Raw genomic sequence first — 16514 nt, 5'->3', positions numbered from 1 at the left:
TCCTAAGTGAAAATAAAAAAAATGATAAATTTTTTTCATGATTTTGCGGAACCTGAGGCAGGGTACATCAACCTCAGCATTGTTCCAGTGTTCGGAAGTTCTGCCTTGAGGTCTGCAAACCCTTGTCACGGGAACAACGTTGAACCTCGCAGTACCATGTTCATGACCCTCAGGAAGTCTAACAAGGGCTCTTGACCCAGTATGGGTTTCTGAACACAAACTGGGGTCCAGGAAACCCAAAAACATAAAACCAAAAAGGAGGTCTGACTTTGCATAGCCAACAAAGGTCATGTGCAGGTATACACAACATGTAGTGGATTGGGCACGGGGCCTGGCCAGACGTCAGGCAATGTTGCTAAATCCCACTGCACATGACCGATCAAAGGTTGGATGCAGAGGGGGCTGGCTGCATGTAGATGGTTGGGTCTTAGGCCAGACCCAAAGAACAGCAACAGCCGTGCACGGCTAAAGGCCATGAACAACTGGGGTGGCTGTCTGTGAAGGGTATGGGCTGTGTGGGCTACCGTAATTGGCTTTGGATGAAGGCTCACAGCAAGTCACTGCTGAACACGGCTAAAGGCCACATGGAGTGGGGGTCATTGGATGTACAAATAGGGGAATCACCTGACCACAGTGGTTTGGACACAGAGTCTGGCGGTAGGTATACTTTCATGAAAGCTGGATGTTGTATATGATCAAAAAAGTTTTAAAAACAGTGAAAACCAAGGATAAAGTGAAGTATAGTTGTATAGCCTGAACATGTGTTTATAAATCTCACAAATGTAAATAAAAAACACATTTTGAAGTACAGTTATCCGTTATTAATCGCTCAATCCATAATTCGCTCAACAGCCATGCAAACCATACCACCAATTTCAATGCTTAGAACCTCACAATAGTTATTCCAGAAAGTAACAAAACCTTAAAAGCACAACATAAATAAATAATAACACACACTCAAACCAAAATGCTACATCCATAGTCGTGTCTTTCATAGTGTTAAGGAAAATATTATATGTAATTCTATGTCGAACATCATTTACAATATTTGAAATTCCACCTGTCATTTCAGGGGTGAGGTAAGGAACACTACATTCTTTGCATGAGTAATGGTTTGCATTTCTTTTAAGCCAGTTTCCTTGAAGATTTTCTACAGAATATTATAAAGTTATATCCAAAAGTGAACACTTAGATTGTTACATCTCAGCAACAAGAGAAATACGTTTTTCCTCAAGTTTTTCCTCTTCTGTGTTATACTTACAATTACAACAGAGTGATTTTTAGGTCTTTTGTGACAGTCTATCTGTCTGCAAGGCCTATTACTACCAATTCTTTAAAACAGTATGGAGTGGAATTTGGCTTCTCCTAGGACAGTATTGCTCTCTCACCTCATGCTAATAGCTGACTGATGCATTATTCAGCCTCCCATGAGTGTTTGTGTTGCAGTGCACAAAGGACTGTTTTACATCTCAAAGGTAGAGAGAATCAACACATTAAATTCCCATAAATGCTTTGTCTAAAGAAAGCAATTGTTTTAAGTTCTTCTATACAGCAAACTTTTTAAAATATTTTAGTCAGGTCTCATAATGGAAGCCAGCCTTATTGGCTTTGGGAGTGTTTCTTACCATTGCACTCTTTTTGTATTCTGTGCTGCTCCAACACATTCCCTTCCAGCAGAGAGATTCAGGGTAGCCTGCTTCCTTTTCAGAAGAGATTTAATTCAAGCCACAATGGGTTTAAATTGTTTAAAACCTCTACAATAGGGGTAGCTTCTTCTAGCATTTTTGAACGCTGTTTCAGATGAATAAGTGATAACCAGGGCTCGAGTCAGGGTACCACGCGGGTGGACGGCGTCCCCCCACTTATTTTACCGGGTGGACGCCGTACCCCCTGCTAAACAGCTGGACTTCACTCTTTGGCCTCTCTGGGACGAGATCGGAGCTCACAGCACGCTGCTCACCTTCGCTTTGGAGCGAGGAGGAGGTGTCAGACAGGGGCAGCTCAGTCTGACGCTGCACTGTGTCTTCGGTAGATGCCTCCCTGCAAGGAACCCATGACCCCCCCCCGCCTGCTCCTCCTCTGTGCCCGTCATCCCATCTCATCGCTCACTTGTACAAGCCCCCCTCACTCTATCCCAGAACAGTGCCCTCTCCTCGTTGGAGCTCCTCGTCGCCTCTTGCACAGACCCCCCTCACCCCTTCGCTCGCTTCTACAGGCCCCCTCACTGTATCCCAGCCCAGGGCATATGTGCTAATCACCCCCGGCTCCCGCCCCTGGCACCTTTCGTGACGTCACTTCCTGTCGTGACGTCACTTCCGTTGACAGCGTCCCCCCACTTCTTTTTTTAGGACTTGTGCCCTGTTGATAACATCACAAAGTGAAGTTGATGATTTGACATTTCTTTATTACAAGCTTCTGACCCACAACTGTGGGGCATATTAACAAGGGCCAGCGATAATTATCGCTGGCCGCACATAGCGGTATAAATATTATCGACGGCTATCGCTGAAAATTATCGCCATAAATTATCACCATGATAACGCTATACTAACAGTACATAGCGCTATGGCGATAATATTTCAGCGATAGCTGTGTTTACCATGAAACATCGCTGGTTTTCCAGCGGTGTTCCATGGAAAACAGCGATAACATTGCTGATACGACCCTGTGGTCGTATCAGCATAATCCACCTACCATTATTAGTATGCCTTAGTCGGGAATTTAACAGATGTTAAATTCCAGTGTTAAGGCTGAGGTAGTGCGATTTTTGTTATCGCTGCACTTCCTTGTTAATATCGCGAAGCTGCCTTCGCGATATTTTCATGTGTTGTTTTCACAGCCACGCCTTCTTTGCATCTCATTAGCGATGCAAGGCGAGGCTGTGAAAAAACGGGCTCTACATCAAAGAAACATGCGCTAGCGTGTCCTTGATGATATTGTGATATAATTATCGATGCTTATCGCCTGACAACGGACGCTAAAGCGGCGATAATTATATCGCCAGCCCTTGCTAATATGCCCCTGTATTCTCTGAGCGATCAGCTCAAATGACCGTCCTAGAATTGCCTGATACTGGAGAACGCCCTAGAACATGACATAGTGACATTTCATAACAGGTTGAATTCAACAAGTAATACACTGTAAAATATTGAACAATTAAAACAACAGTGACGCATACATACTAAAAGATGCAAAATATGAAATAATGCATACACCACCACCTTCCCCTTTATGAAACAAAAGTAGAGTAGTGTGCGTATTTAGAAAGTAACATACTCACCCGTCACTCGGCAGTACACCCGTGGTGTGATCACACCTTGAACCAGGTTATATTCCGAAATAGTAAGTTTACCAATGCTGTTGGGAGACTTAGACTGAAACAGTTTGTTCAGAAATTGACAGTCGTGGTGTAGAACACAGGCTTTACATACTCACTGGGATGCTGTTATTGACTGCTACATCCCTCCCAGTAGTCCAGTCATAATTACTGTGTAGTTCTGAGCAACTGTTCTTTGCCATAAAATGAGATGACCCTAATGTCACAAGGGCCTTTGCATTAATATTCAACCCTCCTTTCTCTACCAAAAGAACTCTGCAATTGGTCACCTTAATCACTTTAAGAGGAACAGAGTATTTAGACTCCCCTTTAATTACTTTCATTGTTTTTTTAAATAATAACCCAGTCAGCAGGCCTCAAATTCACATTTGTAACATTCTTAATGGCATCAAATAGTTTTTTTAACTCTCTTGTTTTTCTTGCACTTTTTAAAAATTCACTCTCACAAAACATTCATCCATTCACTCTTTGTTCCAAGCAGCCTTCAATCTAGATACAGGCTGGCTACCTCTTAATGACAAAAGGGTGACACACGTGTAGTGCTATGTGGTGTAGTAACATAACACCACACTTTCGCCTGTATAAATGATAAAACACATAATCTGTTGGATATGACAGTTTGAATACCTTCTTTAATTATGCAATTAGCTCTCTCCATTAAATAATTTAAAGATGGGCTATAGACTGCCACTCTCAGATACTTCACACTATATCCCCTCAGAAAAACCTCTTAAGCCATTGTCCATAAAAATTACATTCTGCACTTCTTGTCTGAAAATATTCTCTTCAAAAATTAATTGACACAAGCTTTGTCTACTCTCTTAACAAAACAGAAATGCAACCACTTTGAATAATAATTTACTGCTACATTAAAATATTTAAAATCTTCGCAAAGTACATGGGCCAGCAAAAATGAAAAAACATGATTTTCCCATGCACCATCTGGCCAAGGAACTGGATGCAAAGGTTTCTCTACCGTTCTCTGACAATTGTCCGATAGAAGAGACTCTTTACAAATATCAATAAATTTTTTAAATTGACCATCTAAACCTGACCATAAATAATATTGCTTAGTCTTACGAATGGTGGCTGAAATATCCACATGCCACTCACATACTACTTCAGTTACTTTATGACATAGTTTCTTAGGTGGAACAAATACATTCTGACAAATTATCCTATAATTAACTTATGTAAGTTTTCAATACAGAACATAGTCCTGGCCTATGGCCATCCTTTAATAATATATTCCACAGTAGTATCCTCCTTGTAATTCTCATACCAGGCTGTCTCTGAAATAGTGAAATCTAATTTTTGAATGGCTTCAATTACAGCACAACACATTCATCATCATCAATGTGTTTAACACTTATATTGCTTTTCGAACTGTGTCTAACAGGTAGATTCATCAAGCTTAAATCCGCTCGCAAAGGGGCAGATTCTCAGAATCTGCCCCTTTGCGACCGGTATTTTTGCATTTGGGATGCATCATCCCAAATGCAAAAATCGCTAATTAAGAATTCGCTAAATTGCGATTCTTTGCATTTAAGGAATCTCAAATTGAGATTCCTTAAATGCAATGCATAAAAGTGAAAAAATAGCGAATTCGCTATTAGGGCACGCAAATTACCATGAAGTACAACTTCGTGGTAATTTGCAAAAACTTTGAAAAATGCACTAAAGTGCATTTTTCAAAGTTCCATGTTGCGCACACACAGGCCCTAAGGGCCTGTGTGTGCGCAACATATGTGCACATATCAATTTCAGGGGTGCAACAGGGTGTCCTTTGGACACCCCTGCACCCTTGAAATCGCAATCTCAATTTGCGAATCGCTAATTGCGATTAGCAAATTGAGATTGTCTTCCCATTCATTCCTATGGGCCTCTAGGCCCATAGGAATGAATGGGGAGATATTCCTTAATTGCAACTCGCAATTTGCGAGTCGCAATTAAGGAATTATTAGAAATCGCTATTTTTTTAGTGATTTCTTGATGAATAGCATTTTGCTATTCCTTAATAGCCAATCGGTATTTTTCGCTATTAAGGAATACCAAAATGTGTTCTTGATGAATCTGGGGTATAGGGCCGAAAAAAAATCCGATTTTTTTCAAATATTGCTTTTTTTTCTTTGAGCTGGACAAGACACACTAAGCCCCATGTGAAATTTAGAACCACATCTAAAACAGTTTCCTATTAATATTTTTCCTTGATTCCTACTGATACTGAGTTTTTTCTTTATGAGTTACAACACAAGCATCCTCTTCAGACACTTCACTCACATTACACACAGGACAAGTTCCTTACTATCTTTTGTGAACAGTTTAATAGACAGCATTGAACGCTCAATGCTTTTTTGCAATGTCTATGACCTCATTCAAAAAAGCATTTTTGAAGCTCAGTAATTTTTCCTGGATCTTCCTTAAATAGCAGCTAAAATCAAATTGGCCATGTAGGTAAGTATCTAAACGTCTTGCAAAATCAGAGGTTGCAGCCAACATTTTCATAACTGCTAAAACTGTTGCAGGAAATTCTACCTATTATAAAATTTCTGTTAAGTGTCACGCAAATGATTGACTAGTAAAGTTGTGCACCATACTGCATGAAGTGTACATGCGTCAATTGCGACCAAGTAATTCTAAAACATTCTTAACTATTTTTTCCAGTTCATAGGTTTTTTCCTGGGTATTGTTAAAAGGATGGTGGTTGTATAATATTGTTGCACTGGTAAAGGTCTACATTGGACTAAATCCAGTTTGATTTGGGGGTATGATTCTTATTTGTCTCGGCCCAGATTTGTAAAGAGTCCAGCAGCACAGTACTTCACTTCATTATCAATTAGAGCTATCATGCGATAGATCCAGGGAGACTTTTTATCACCCCTCTTGAAGATTGGGGCAAGTATCGAGCCACTCCACGAGTGGGGGATGCAGTTATTTTCCAATATGAATGAATAAAGTGGGAGCTAGTTGAATGGCTCAGAATGCTGGATCCTCCCTATATAGACCTGGTGGAATTCCACCTCGGCCTGGTGCCCCATCCCTGCGTCCCTTAGCAATTTGTTTTTGGTTTAGGGACTCGGAGATGAGGCACTTGGAGGTAGCCTCATTGTGGCTCTGTAGAGACTTCCGGGACACTGCTGCCCGCTGAGCCTTCCTCCTGCGCATGGAATTGATCTGGTAGTAACTGAATATTGAACTGTTCCTGTAAGAAGTGGTTCCATACTGGCTCCGAGATATTGGAAGAAGCCACCTTAGGGAAGGTGCCCTCTGGTTGTAATATTTGTTGCATATTGTGACTTTCGCAAAGCAATATTTACATCTTCATCCGTTCAAGCTTTACTTTTGTCTACAATTGCACATTTTGATCATTATACCTTTTTATATGTATACATGTATCTATCTATCTAGCGTTCTACCTTTCTATATATCGATAGATAGATAGATAAACTTAAGAGGCAAGTTTTGTGGAACATGCAAACTGGAATTTGATGTCATTTACTTATGTTGCAAAGGTTTAGCCTAAACATGCAATAAAGTATTTTCTTACTTCCAGAGTTAAGGTGGTTAAAGATATAAATATGGCTGTAGTCAAACCTTAATTAATTTCAACACAGTCTCATGAATCAAATGCTGCAGCTTTGGTTCCTAAAATTGGTTCTCATTTTGACAAATCAAAATGTCTACCACTCTCACTTGAACACAGTGGCGCAACCTCATAGAAGAGTTTAAGGCACTCAAGCGTCCCTACATCACTATATGCAATAGATGTGAACCATTGCCTACTGAAGTGTACACACAGAACGGTGAGTAGAGCAGATCCACATTCTGTTGTAGTGAGATAATGTTGAAAGACACAGTAAGTGCAAAATTGACTCCAAATATAGTCTGGACCCCTGTACCTGCCCTATAAAAGGCATTCCAACTGAACACTTGAGGCTTCGCTGGTACCTCCATTCAAAACTGTTCTCATGAATTGTACACTGTAACTTCAACTTGCCTCCAGTAAGCATTTGTCTCCTGTACGCAGTCTCCTTAGTTCCTCTCCAGTTCTGTTGGTGGACTAAAACATATCTCATATGCGTCACTATGTTGAGTGCTCTGTTGAACAAATACGTGATCACAGAGAGTTGATTGCTCAACGTTACTTAATTAGGAACAACCAAGTGCCTGACCCACAACTGCATTTTCTGAGTGGTGATATCGAATGGCTAACTTAAATATAATTGTCATTCGATAACTCCCTATGACATGACATAATAGGTTAAACACAGCAAGTATATAAAAGATATGTAACAATTTAAACACTGGTAACACATCAATATTAAAAGAACACAATATATAAAATAATACATATAACAGCCCCCTGAACAACCAATTGGGAAGTAGCAGGTGCTGCTGTTGTATTGTATTGTATTGTATACAGTATTTGTAGAGCGCAACAATCACCCAGCGGGTATCCTGGCGCTATAGTACATGAATCCTCATCGAGCAGTGGGGCAAGAACATTGTAGACTGATATGGCCGTTCCAGCCTGCCAGGCTCGGAAAAAGCCATGTAAGATCTTAAACCAACATGGCAGTTCTAGCCTATCAGGCTCTGGGAAACAGCCATGTTTTGCTCTTCCTCCTAAACTGTAGAAGATCCTGCAGCTGTCTAAGTTCTAAAGGAAGGATGTTCCAGAGCTTGGCAGTGGCTGAGCTGAATGCCCTGCCTCCTGACCTGGCTCTTCGGATGTTCGGAACTTTCACCAAACAGGCGGTGGCAGAGCGAAGGCACCGTGTTGGAGTGTACCATGCAAATATCTCTTGAAGAGGTGTAGGCCCAAGGCCATGAAGGGCTTTAAAGACCAAACACAGAGACTTAAACTGGACTCTCTGCATTATAGGAAACCAGTGAAGCTCTGCAAGGGCCAGTGAACCTGACGAGCGTCGCGGTTTCATCAGTGCCAGTTTGGCCGCTACGTTTTGGACTCTTTGGAGGCGCTCAATCAAAAATGTAGGCGCCTCCAACAGTAGAGCATTACAGTAATCGAATCTACTGAGGATGATGCTACCAACGACCAATGCTCTTGCCATCTGTGGCAGCAGCGGAAGGATCTTCCTTAGTGCTCTAATCAGAGAAAAACAATTCCCCACCACCTTGTTTACATGCATTTCCATGGTTAAATTCATGTCAAACATCACTCCCAGATTCTGTACTGCTTTAACCGGAACCAAATTGGACATATTAGGAGAGGCCCAAAAATTGTCCGGAAAAGGGGAAGGAATCCTCCCCACAGTGCAGTATAAGACTTCAGTCTTGTCTGAGTTAAATTAAAGTGAGTTGGTTCTTAACCAATGGGCAGTGTCCTGCATGCAGTCGTGAAAAGTTACCAGAGAAATTGACTGATTGCCCTCTAGAGAGAAGAGATGATTCCAATCAAGGGTCTCATATAGATATTAAAAAGAATAGGGCTTATCGCCGGACCTTGAGGAATGCCATGGTGGATATTGGAGAATTTAGACTGATACGGTGGGATGGAGACCGCCTGACATCTGTCAGATAAGTAAGAGCGAAACCACTCTAGGGCCGTCACTGTTACCCCAACTTCTTCCAACCTGGTCAGCAGGCTGCAATGGTTGACCGTATCGAAAGCGGCAGACAGTTCAAGCAATATAAGAATGCCTGATTGTCCCCTGTCTTCCCGCATTCGGAGATCATCTAACATGGTCACCAGAGCCGTCTCAGTTCCATGGCCAGGTTGGAAGCCGAACTGAACGTCATCCAGCCTGGAATTAGATTCCAGGAACTGCGCCAAGGTATTACTGACCAGCCGTTCAATGATTTTAATTGGGTAAGGTAGGAGTGAGAGTGGTCTAAAACTGCCAGCGCAGGACGGGTCAAGTGTCGTTTTTTTCAAAAGTGGAGTAACTACCGCCCATTTCCAGCATGCTGGCACTAAGCCAGAGGTTAAGGAGCTGTTGCAGATCAGACGCAAGATAGGAAAAAGCTCTGGGCCCAGCTCCTTCCAGATTTTATGGGGCAATGGGTCTAAAGGGGACCCTGAGGACACACTCATGGCAGTTCTGTTAAAAATCTCTTCCGAGAGTGTCTCAAAGTGGCTCAACGAGGTCAAGCGACCCAACTCTGCCCTTTTATCCTTCCCTAAATCTCATGACTCCTTGGTTTCATCAATAAGATTTCCTTTCAAGGGAGGATTATTCCTATTCAGTCCATCAATGATGTTATTTATTTTATTCATGAAGAAAGTCGCCAGACTATCACACAGCGCTTTAGTTGCCAGAATTTTGGAATGTGTACAATCTGGGACCGTCATGTCTTTCACTATTTTAAAAATTGTTCTAGAATTGTTTTTTGAGTTTAGGATAATATCAGCAAAGTATTCAGATTTGGCCAGATTAATTCCCTTCCTATATTCACCTATTGCAGCCTTCCAGGATTCTTTGTCCTCATCTGAATAGAACTTCCTCCATTTACGCTCAGCCTGTCAACAGGTCAATTTTAAAGATTTAAGATGGTCATTGTACCAGCAGGCGGATGGCCTGCCAGTCTTTTTGCAGTTTTTTATAGGGGCAATCTGATCAAGTTGGCTCTGAATCTGATCACAAAAGTCCATATAATTATCTTCCAACGTTCAATCATTATCAAAGTAATTTTCAAAGGACTTCTCTACCTGTAACCATACCACCAATTGGAAATTAGTGTGCTGTTGACTATTGGGTATCTTCAGCGCCTGTCCACCTCTTTATAGCGCTAGGGCACTATTCATTACCTTATTGTTTTATTTTATGAAACTTTAATCTGTGGTTGAACAACTCAAATCACTGTGACACCATCTTGTTTTGCACAAATTATGAGCATTTATAATCTGAACTACTTGTAACATCATGGTATTGTCCTGTTGTGCATTCCTTGACTGCAGATTTCAGTAAAAACCACACAATCAGTTCAATTGTCACCTGCCTTTTGACTTGGGCTTAAGACTTTCTGCACCACTCTTCTGATGTCTAATTCCATTGGGGTCAGCTTCTAATATGACTTCAGCCTCAGGATAAACCAAAAAACTGATCTCTTTAGTTAATCATGAAGTTTCAGTTGCAGCTGATCTGCAACTAGGCAACTTTCTTTCTTGCGAGTATTACTTTACATAAGATGATAGGTATACCTCACCAGGTTAGAATGTTAAGGTAAGGTCCAAGTATTTAGGACTAGGATAAAGAACATGGACAAGTAGGTCACAACTTGATCAGGGGCGATTCCTCCGCTAAGTCGGGGGAACTTCGCCCCCCTGTTCTCAGAACAGTGAAAAAAGGAAAAATAACATTGTTATTATCATTTTATTTTTCTTTGCTACTGGGCTAGGTTAGGGTGGGTGGGGTCACAGGGGGAGGAGTGGTGGGCACACTCTTAAGTGCGCATGACGGTTTGGTCGGCAATCTGGAGCCGGCCAAACAGTCATGCACACGTTGCATGTTCCCCACCAGGCTGTAATGCACAGCCTGGTGGGAACATGCACAGGCTTCCACTGCTTGTCTGAGCGCCAAAACATGGTGCTCAGACCAATCACAATGCTGCATTGCAGACGTGTGATTGGCTTAGGGGAACCTTTATGCTTCCAGGACTTATTGGAAGGGGCTTCATTTTTACCTCCATAGTCAATCCAGACTTCTTACTCTCCCCTCTTGGGCTTTGCTGTGCACCATTTGGCACTATCCTCCTAAGGTTTCTGAGCTACAGCATAGCAGCTGTATTCCAACTCCACTCTCCCTGTGTTTATCACCAGCGTAACCCCCACACCCTTAGACAGATTCAGCATTTGTAGTCTCCCAAATGTCTGGTGTGACAGACGTGCTCATAGCCAGACTGTGTCGTAGTAGAAAAGTGAACTACTTAACAAATCTTTTACTACAAAACCCAATCAGCAACCCTGGCAACAGTGCCACTATTGGCATTCTGCACCTTGGAATAAGCCTCCTCTGGTTCTCGCTGGAATGGACAGGCTTTTTTCCATCTTCACGACTTTCCTAAGGCAAACTTTCTTCTGTGTTTAGCACGCATATGTACTGTATGACTTCATCGTATAAAGGCTACTTCCTTTACATCACTTGAAGATGAAATGTAGTGAAAAGCATCTGAGCCAAACAGAAGTTCTAATACATTCATTTATTTTAGGGAAAACGCAAAGCCAACATGAATAGAGCTTTAAAGGAGCCAGTGAGCCCTCAGTACTATAAAGGGTTAGTTTAGTCAAAATCCAAAGGAGTCTGTAGAAAGTGATCCGCCATGGACACATTTATCTTTGTATCTCACAGGTAGAGATTAAATGAACACAAGTCATAAATGGCAGAAGTCCAGATGTCAATGGTTCTAACTCAATTTCTATATTGGTGACTAATATATTTGATTAAAAATTTGAGTCTCTATCGAAGTTTATTTGCATTAATGCTTGTAATTTAATTTTTAGTAGTTCAGTAAAATGTTTAATTAGCAAAAAGTATTGACTAGGTGCTCTAAGACTCAGCGACGATTTACAGTGATTCAGCTATGTAGAAGGGATGAAACTCGGATTAAAGTCTTTCAAACTATACAACTGACTTCCATCTTGCTTATGACCCTTCCCATAAATATTGCAATGATACACCATTTGGTCACGTTGCATCTTATACTGACCTTTCCTGCCCTTGTCGGAGGAATTAATATCCATTGCCCAAGTCTCTTTTGCACGTGATTGTGAAGCAAGCACATTTATTGTGAACATTATTTTAAATCAAATTGATAAAACTACTGTGAAAATAAACTCAAATCTAAGGTATACAGCAATTCAGAACCTCACTAAAAGATAAAAGAAGTTGAGAGTGAGAAATGCGACAAAATGTTTAGATTTACATTAGCACAGCACATGGATGTGTTCTTTCCTTCTTGAGCTCCCTCTAGAATCAGGTTCCAAATAAGGACTATTTGAGAAGTGTGAAAAGCCTAAGGGCTTGGCTAAGGTTCTGAACTGCAGCTCATAGGGCAGGTTGGAAGAGAAGAGGAGGCTGTAAGAATGAGTTTTTGTGTTAAAAATAGGCCGTCTTTGAATATGGCGTCAACTCATATTTTGGTAGATATACAATAAGAATACAATGACACTTCTGCACTAACACGAGACAGTTTTGTTTGTGTATAGAATGGATGCTGTTGCCAATATGCTTTTCTGAAAAGTATTTTTTTTCTTTTTACGTCTTAGGAAAGTCGAATTTATGCAATTGCCAAATCAGGCATTCGAATGTCTGAAGCCTTAAGTGTGGACTTGATCAAAAGAAGTACGTGATACATGTTTCTGCATTGTGCCAACAATAAATTGCATGTTTTATTTCAATCTCTGTCAGTCATTCGCAATGCAGCTAGGCATGGCCGGACCAGGCCTTCCTGAAAAATGTAAGTATCACACCCCATATGCATGTGATCAGATCAGCTGCTTCCAGCAACTCCTAGTCCAGACCTACTTAGAGGTGTATAAATAAAGATTGCAGATATGTCACTGTGCTGATAGCTACTCTTTGTAAGTATTTATAAAGATTTACCACATCAATAACCACCTAGAGCCGTTTTATGGAAGTGTCCCGGGGGCGCAACGGGGATCTGCGCCCGCTTTGCCACCCCTGTGGCACCTTGGTATTACAGAAGGGGCTGTCAGACGCTTGTGCGTCCCTCCTGTAATACCGATAGCACTGACGGACATAAAATGCCAGTGCCATCTTCAGAGGGCGTTCCCTCATTTGCATGGGGGCGTAGCCCAATGCAAATGAGGGAATCCCTTTGCCTTTGTGCCCGTGCCGTAAAATAGATGCGGGTGCAGAGGCAAAGAAACTGTCAGGAGGCGCACTGACAGTGCACCCCCTGATGGCAGCCTGTTAGAAGGGGCGACCTCAGAGGGCCAGGTCGTGCTCACCCGACCACCCCCAAGACCCACCTCTCCCACAGATCTTGCCGAGTCTTATCGTGAGGTCCTCGCCGGGGAGGACTTCGATTCTAGGATCGTACGTACTGAGCTCACACCACACTTATGAACGGACACCACACCGTTGGATTTCAATAACAAGTTCTTTATAAGCAATAAAAAGAAGAAGCACTCTTATGTACACAATGATTGCGGGATCGCAAAGTCTTGGAAGATTCGGGAAGAGGGAAGCGGGACAGTCTTTAGCCTTTAGGCCAGTACGAGGCGTACCCTGCGCACAGCTCTCAATCCTCGAGCCGGGGGGTACGGAAGATGACGGTCGTACTGACTGCTTCACTCCTGTCGAGTCGGCTCAGGTCGTGATGGTAGCGTCGATAGTCCAGCCGGACCAGGGTACTCCTCGAGCCGCGACGAGGTCAGCAGGGCTCGATCCGGAGAAGTTTGTGGGGAGCCGCCACAACGTCAGCAGGGCTCAGATGGTTACGAGTTCAGCTCGAGCCGCGACATCATCAGCAGGGCTCCGAGGTCTTTGCAAGGTCGAGCCGCGACAGCGTCAGCAGGGCTCCGAGGTCTTAGAGAGGACGAGCCGCGACAGCATCAGCAGGGCTCCGATGGTTACGAGTTCAGCTCGAGCCGCAACAGCGTCAGCAGGGCTCAGGTGGTTCAGTTCCTTGTTGCGAAGAGGGAGCCGCGTCAGCGTCAGCAGGGCTCAGCGATGCGAGGTTGAGTTCCTCTCAGGGTCAGCCGCGATCAGATCAGCAGGCTTCAGGTCCAAGATACAACTGCCCGCTAGTTGTCGGGCGGGCCCTGATATAGTCCATTGGCCCTTTGATGTCCGGACCCTCGCAGGCGGAGGTCTCACGCCTTGGGGGCTGGTCGTTGGTGAGGTCCGGCGGTTGGCTCTTTGATCTCTTTGGAAGATGTGCCCGGGGATTCCCAGACGCCAGTGGGTCTGGAGCCAGCACTCGGGGAGGCCAGAGGTGCGATCGAAACTGCCCCACAGGGGGAGGCCAAAGGTGTGACAGAAACCAGTCTCTCAGGGGAGGCCGGAGGTGCCATCAAAACTCCCTGGCTTATCTCACTCGGGGAGCCCTTTACCCCCCAGCCGGGACTGGCGCGCTTTTGGGGTCTGGGTTTCACTGGGGGCCGGGGTCATGCTAGGCCCCTGGAATCAGGGATCACGGGAATGGAAAATGGCTGCCGGGCCTTTTGGGGCATGCCGGTTTAGACGCTCGGAGCCGGGGAGTGGGACGGGATACGTGGGGCTGGTTGCTGGTTACGGGGTCTGGGCGTACAGGGGGCAGGACGACCAGGACTCGGGGTGCAGTCTACACTAACGGGATGCTGCGCAGGGAACTCAGGGTGCAGGGTTACGCTACCAGGGTGCGGGGGGAACAGGCCCGGACCACGCTACGAGGCCGGGTCCAACAGGCGTCCCCCCCAGCTGAAGGCGGGGAGAACTACCCATCCTCTTGGGGGTTCTCTTCGCTGAGGCGGAAGAATCGGGACAGGCCGTCTGCGTTGGCGTGGTCAACACCAGGCCGGTGCTCGACTGTGAAATCCATCCCCTGGAGGGAGATGGACCAGCGCAACAGTTTGGTGTTCTCCCCTCACATCTGCATTAGCCACCGGAGGGGTCGGTGGTCGGTCTGGACCCGGAAGTGAGTACCGAATAGGTAGGGCCTCAGCTTCTTCAGGGCCCAAACCACCACGAAGGCCTCCCGCTCGATGGTGCTCCACCTTTGCTCTCGAGGGAGTAACCTCCGGCTAATGAATGCCACGGGCTGGTCTAGACCTTGCTCATTCACCTGGGATAGGACCGCTCCGATGCCATGCTCGGATGCGTCCGTCTGGATCACGAACTCTCGGGAGTAGTCGGGGGCCTGTAGTACCGGGGCAGTGCACATAGCGTCTTTTAAGGTTTCGAACGCCTTTTGGCAGGCTGGTGTCCAGCTAACTTTCTTCGGCTGGTTTTTGAAGGTTAACTCCGTGAGGGGGACTACGATGCTGCCGTACCCCTTTATGAAACTTCGGTAGTACCCCGTGAGCCCGAGGAACGCCCGCACTTCCGTCTGGGTCATGGGGGCCTCCCAGGCCACGATCGCATCGATCTTGGGCTGGAGGGGGGCTACGAGGCCGCTTCCGACCTGGTGCCCGAGGTAGACTACGGACCCTTGTCCGATCTGGCACTTGCTTGCCTTAATGGTGAGACCGGCCCTCCGCAGGGCCGTCAGCACCGCCCAGAGGTGCTGGAGGTGTTCGGACCAGTGGGAGCTGAACACCGCGATATCGTCCAGATACGCGGCACTGAACTCTTCCAACCCAGCCAGGACCTGGTTAACCAGTCTCTGGAAGGTGGCGGGGGCGTTCTTCATCCCGAAGGGCATCACCCGGAAATGGTAGTGACCATCCGGGGTGGAAAAAGCGGATCTCTCTCTGGCCCCTTCCGTGAGGGCGATCTGCCAGTATCCGCTGGTCAGGTCGAACGTACTAAGAAAGCGAGCAGCCCCTAGGCGATCAATCAGTTCGTCTGCTCGGGGGATGGGATGTGCGTCGGTTCTGGTGACTGCGTTGAGCCCGCGGTAGTCAACGCAGAACCTCAGCTCGGGAATAGCACCGGGGGCGGCTACCTTCGGAACCAGGACCACGGGGCTGGCCCATGGGCTGTCAGAGGCTTCGACCACCCCCAGAGCTAGCATCTTAGAGACTTCGGCCTGGATGCAGGCCCGCACTCTGTCAGGGACGCGGTAGGCTCTGTGCCGTACCGGAGGGCTGTCCCCGGTGTCCACGTCGTGGACGCACCAGCTGGTGACTCCGGGGATGAGGGAAAAAAGGTCAGAGAATTGTCCCAGTAACTGGCGACATTCCTCGCGCTGCTCCGGAGAGAGGGAGGAGGAGAGACTCACTCCCTCTACGGAGCCATCTTTTTCTTTCGCACACAGGAGATCGGGGAGGGGCTCCGTTTCCTCCTCCTCCCCATCGTCCGTGGCGAGGAGCAAGCTCAACTCGGACCGTGCGAAGTGGGGTTTGAGGCAGTTCACGTGGAGAACCCTCAGGGGGTTCCTGGGGGACTGTACATCGATGAGATAGGTCACCTGGCTTTTGCGCTCTACCACTTTGAAGGGCCCTGTCCACTTGTCTTGCAGGGCACAGGGATCCACGGGGGCCATTACCCAGACCTGCTGTCCGGGCTGGAACTCGACCAGAGTGGCATTCTGGTCGTACCACCGCTTC

The 16514-nt window shown here is 45.4% G+C and overlaps 1 protein-coding gene across 1 annotated transcript in view; it reads left to right on the top strand.

Annotated features, from left to right (window-relative positions):
• Window positions 1–16514, top strand: part of PLEKHH2 (pleckstrin homology, MyTH4 and FERM domain containing H2) — a 666795-nt gene that overhangs the window by 285860 nt on the left and 364421 nt on the right. Inside the window, exon 8 of the mRNA XM_078649687.1 lies at window positions 12567–12642. Within this exon, the coding sequence (XP_078505813.1) occupies window positions 12567–12642 (76 nt within the window). The remainder of the gene's footprint in view (window positions 1–12566; window positions 12643–16514) is intronic.

The sequence above is a fragment of the Lissotriton helveticus genome, chromosome 6 (genome assembly GCF_964261635.1).
Source record: "Lissotriton helveticus chromosome 6, aLisHel1.1, whole genome shotgun sequence".
In the NCBI taxonomy this organism is placed as follows: domain Eukaryota; kingdom Metazoa; phylum Chordata; class Amphibia; order Caudata; family Salamandridae; genus Lissotriton; species Lissotriton helveticus.
The sequence above is the reverse complement of the archived record's forward strand: the minus strand, read 5'-3'. Positions and strand labels throughout refer to the sequence as shown.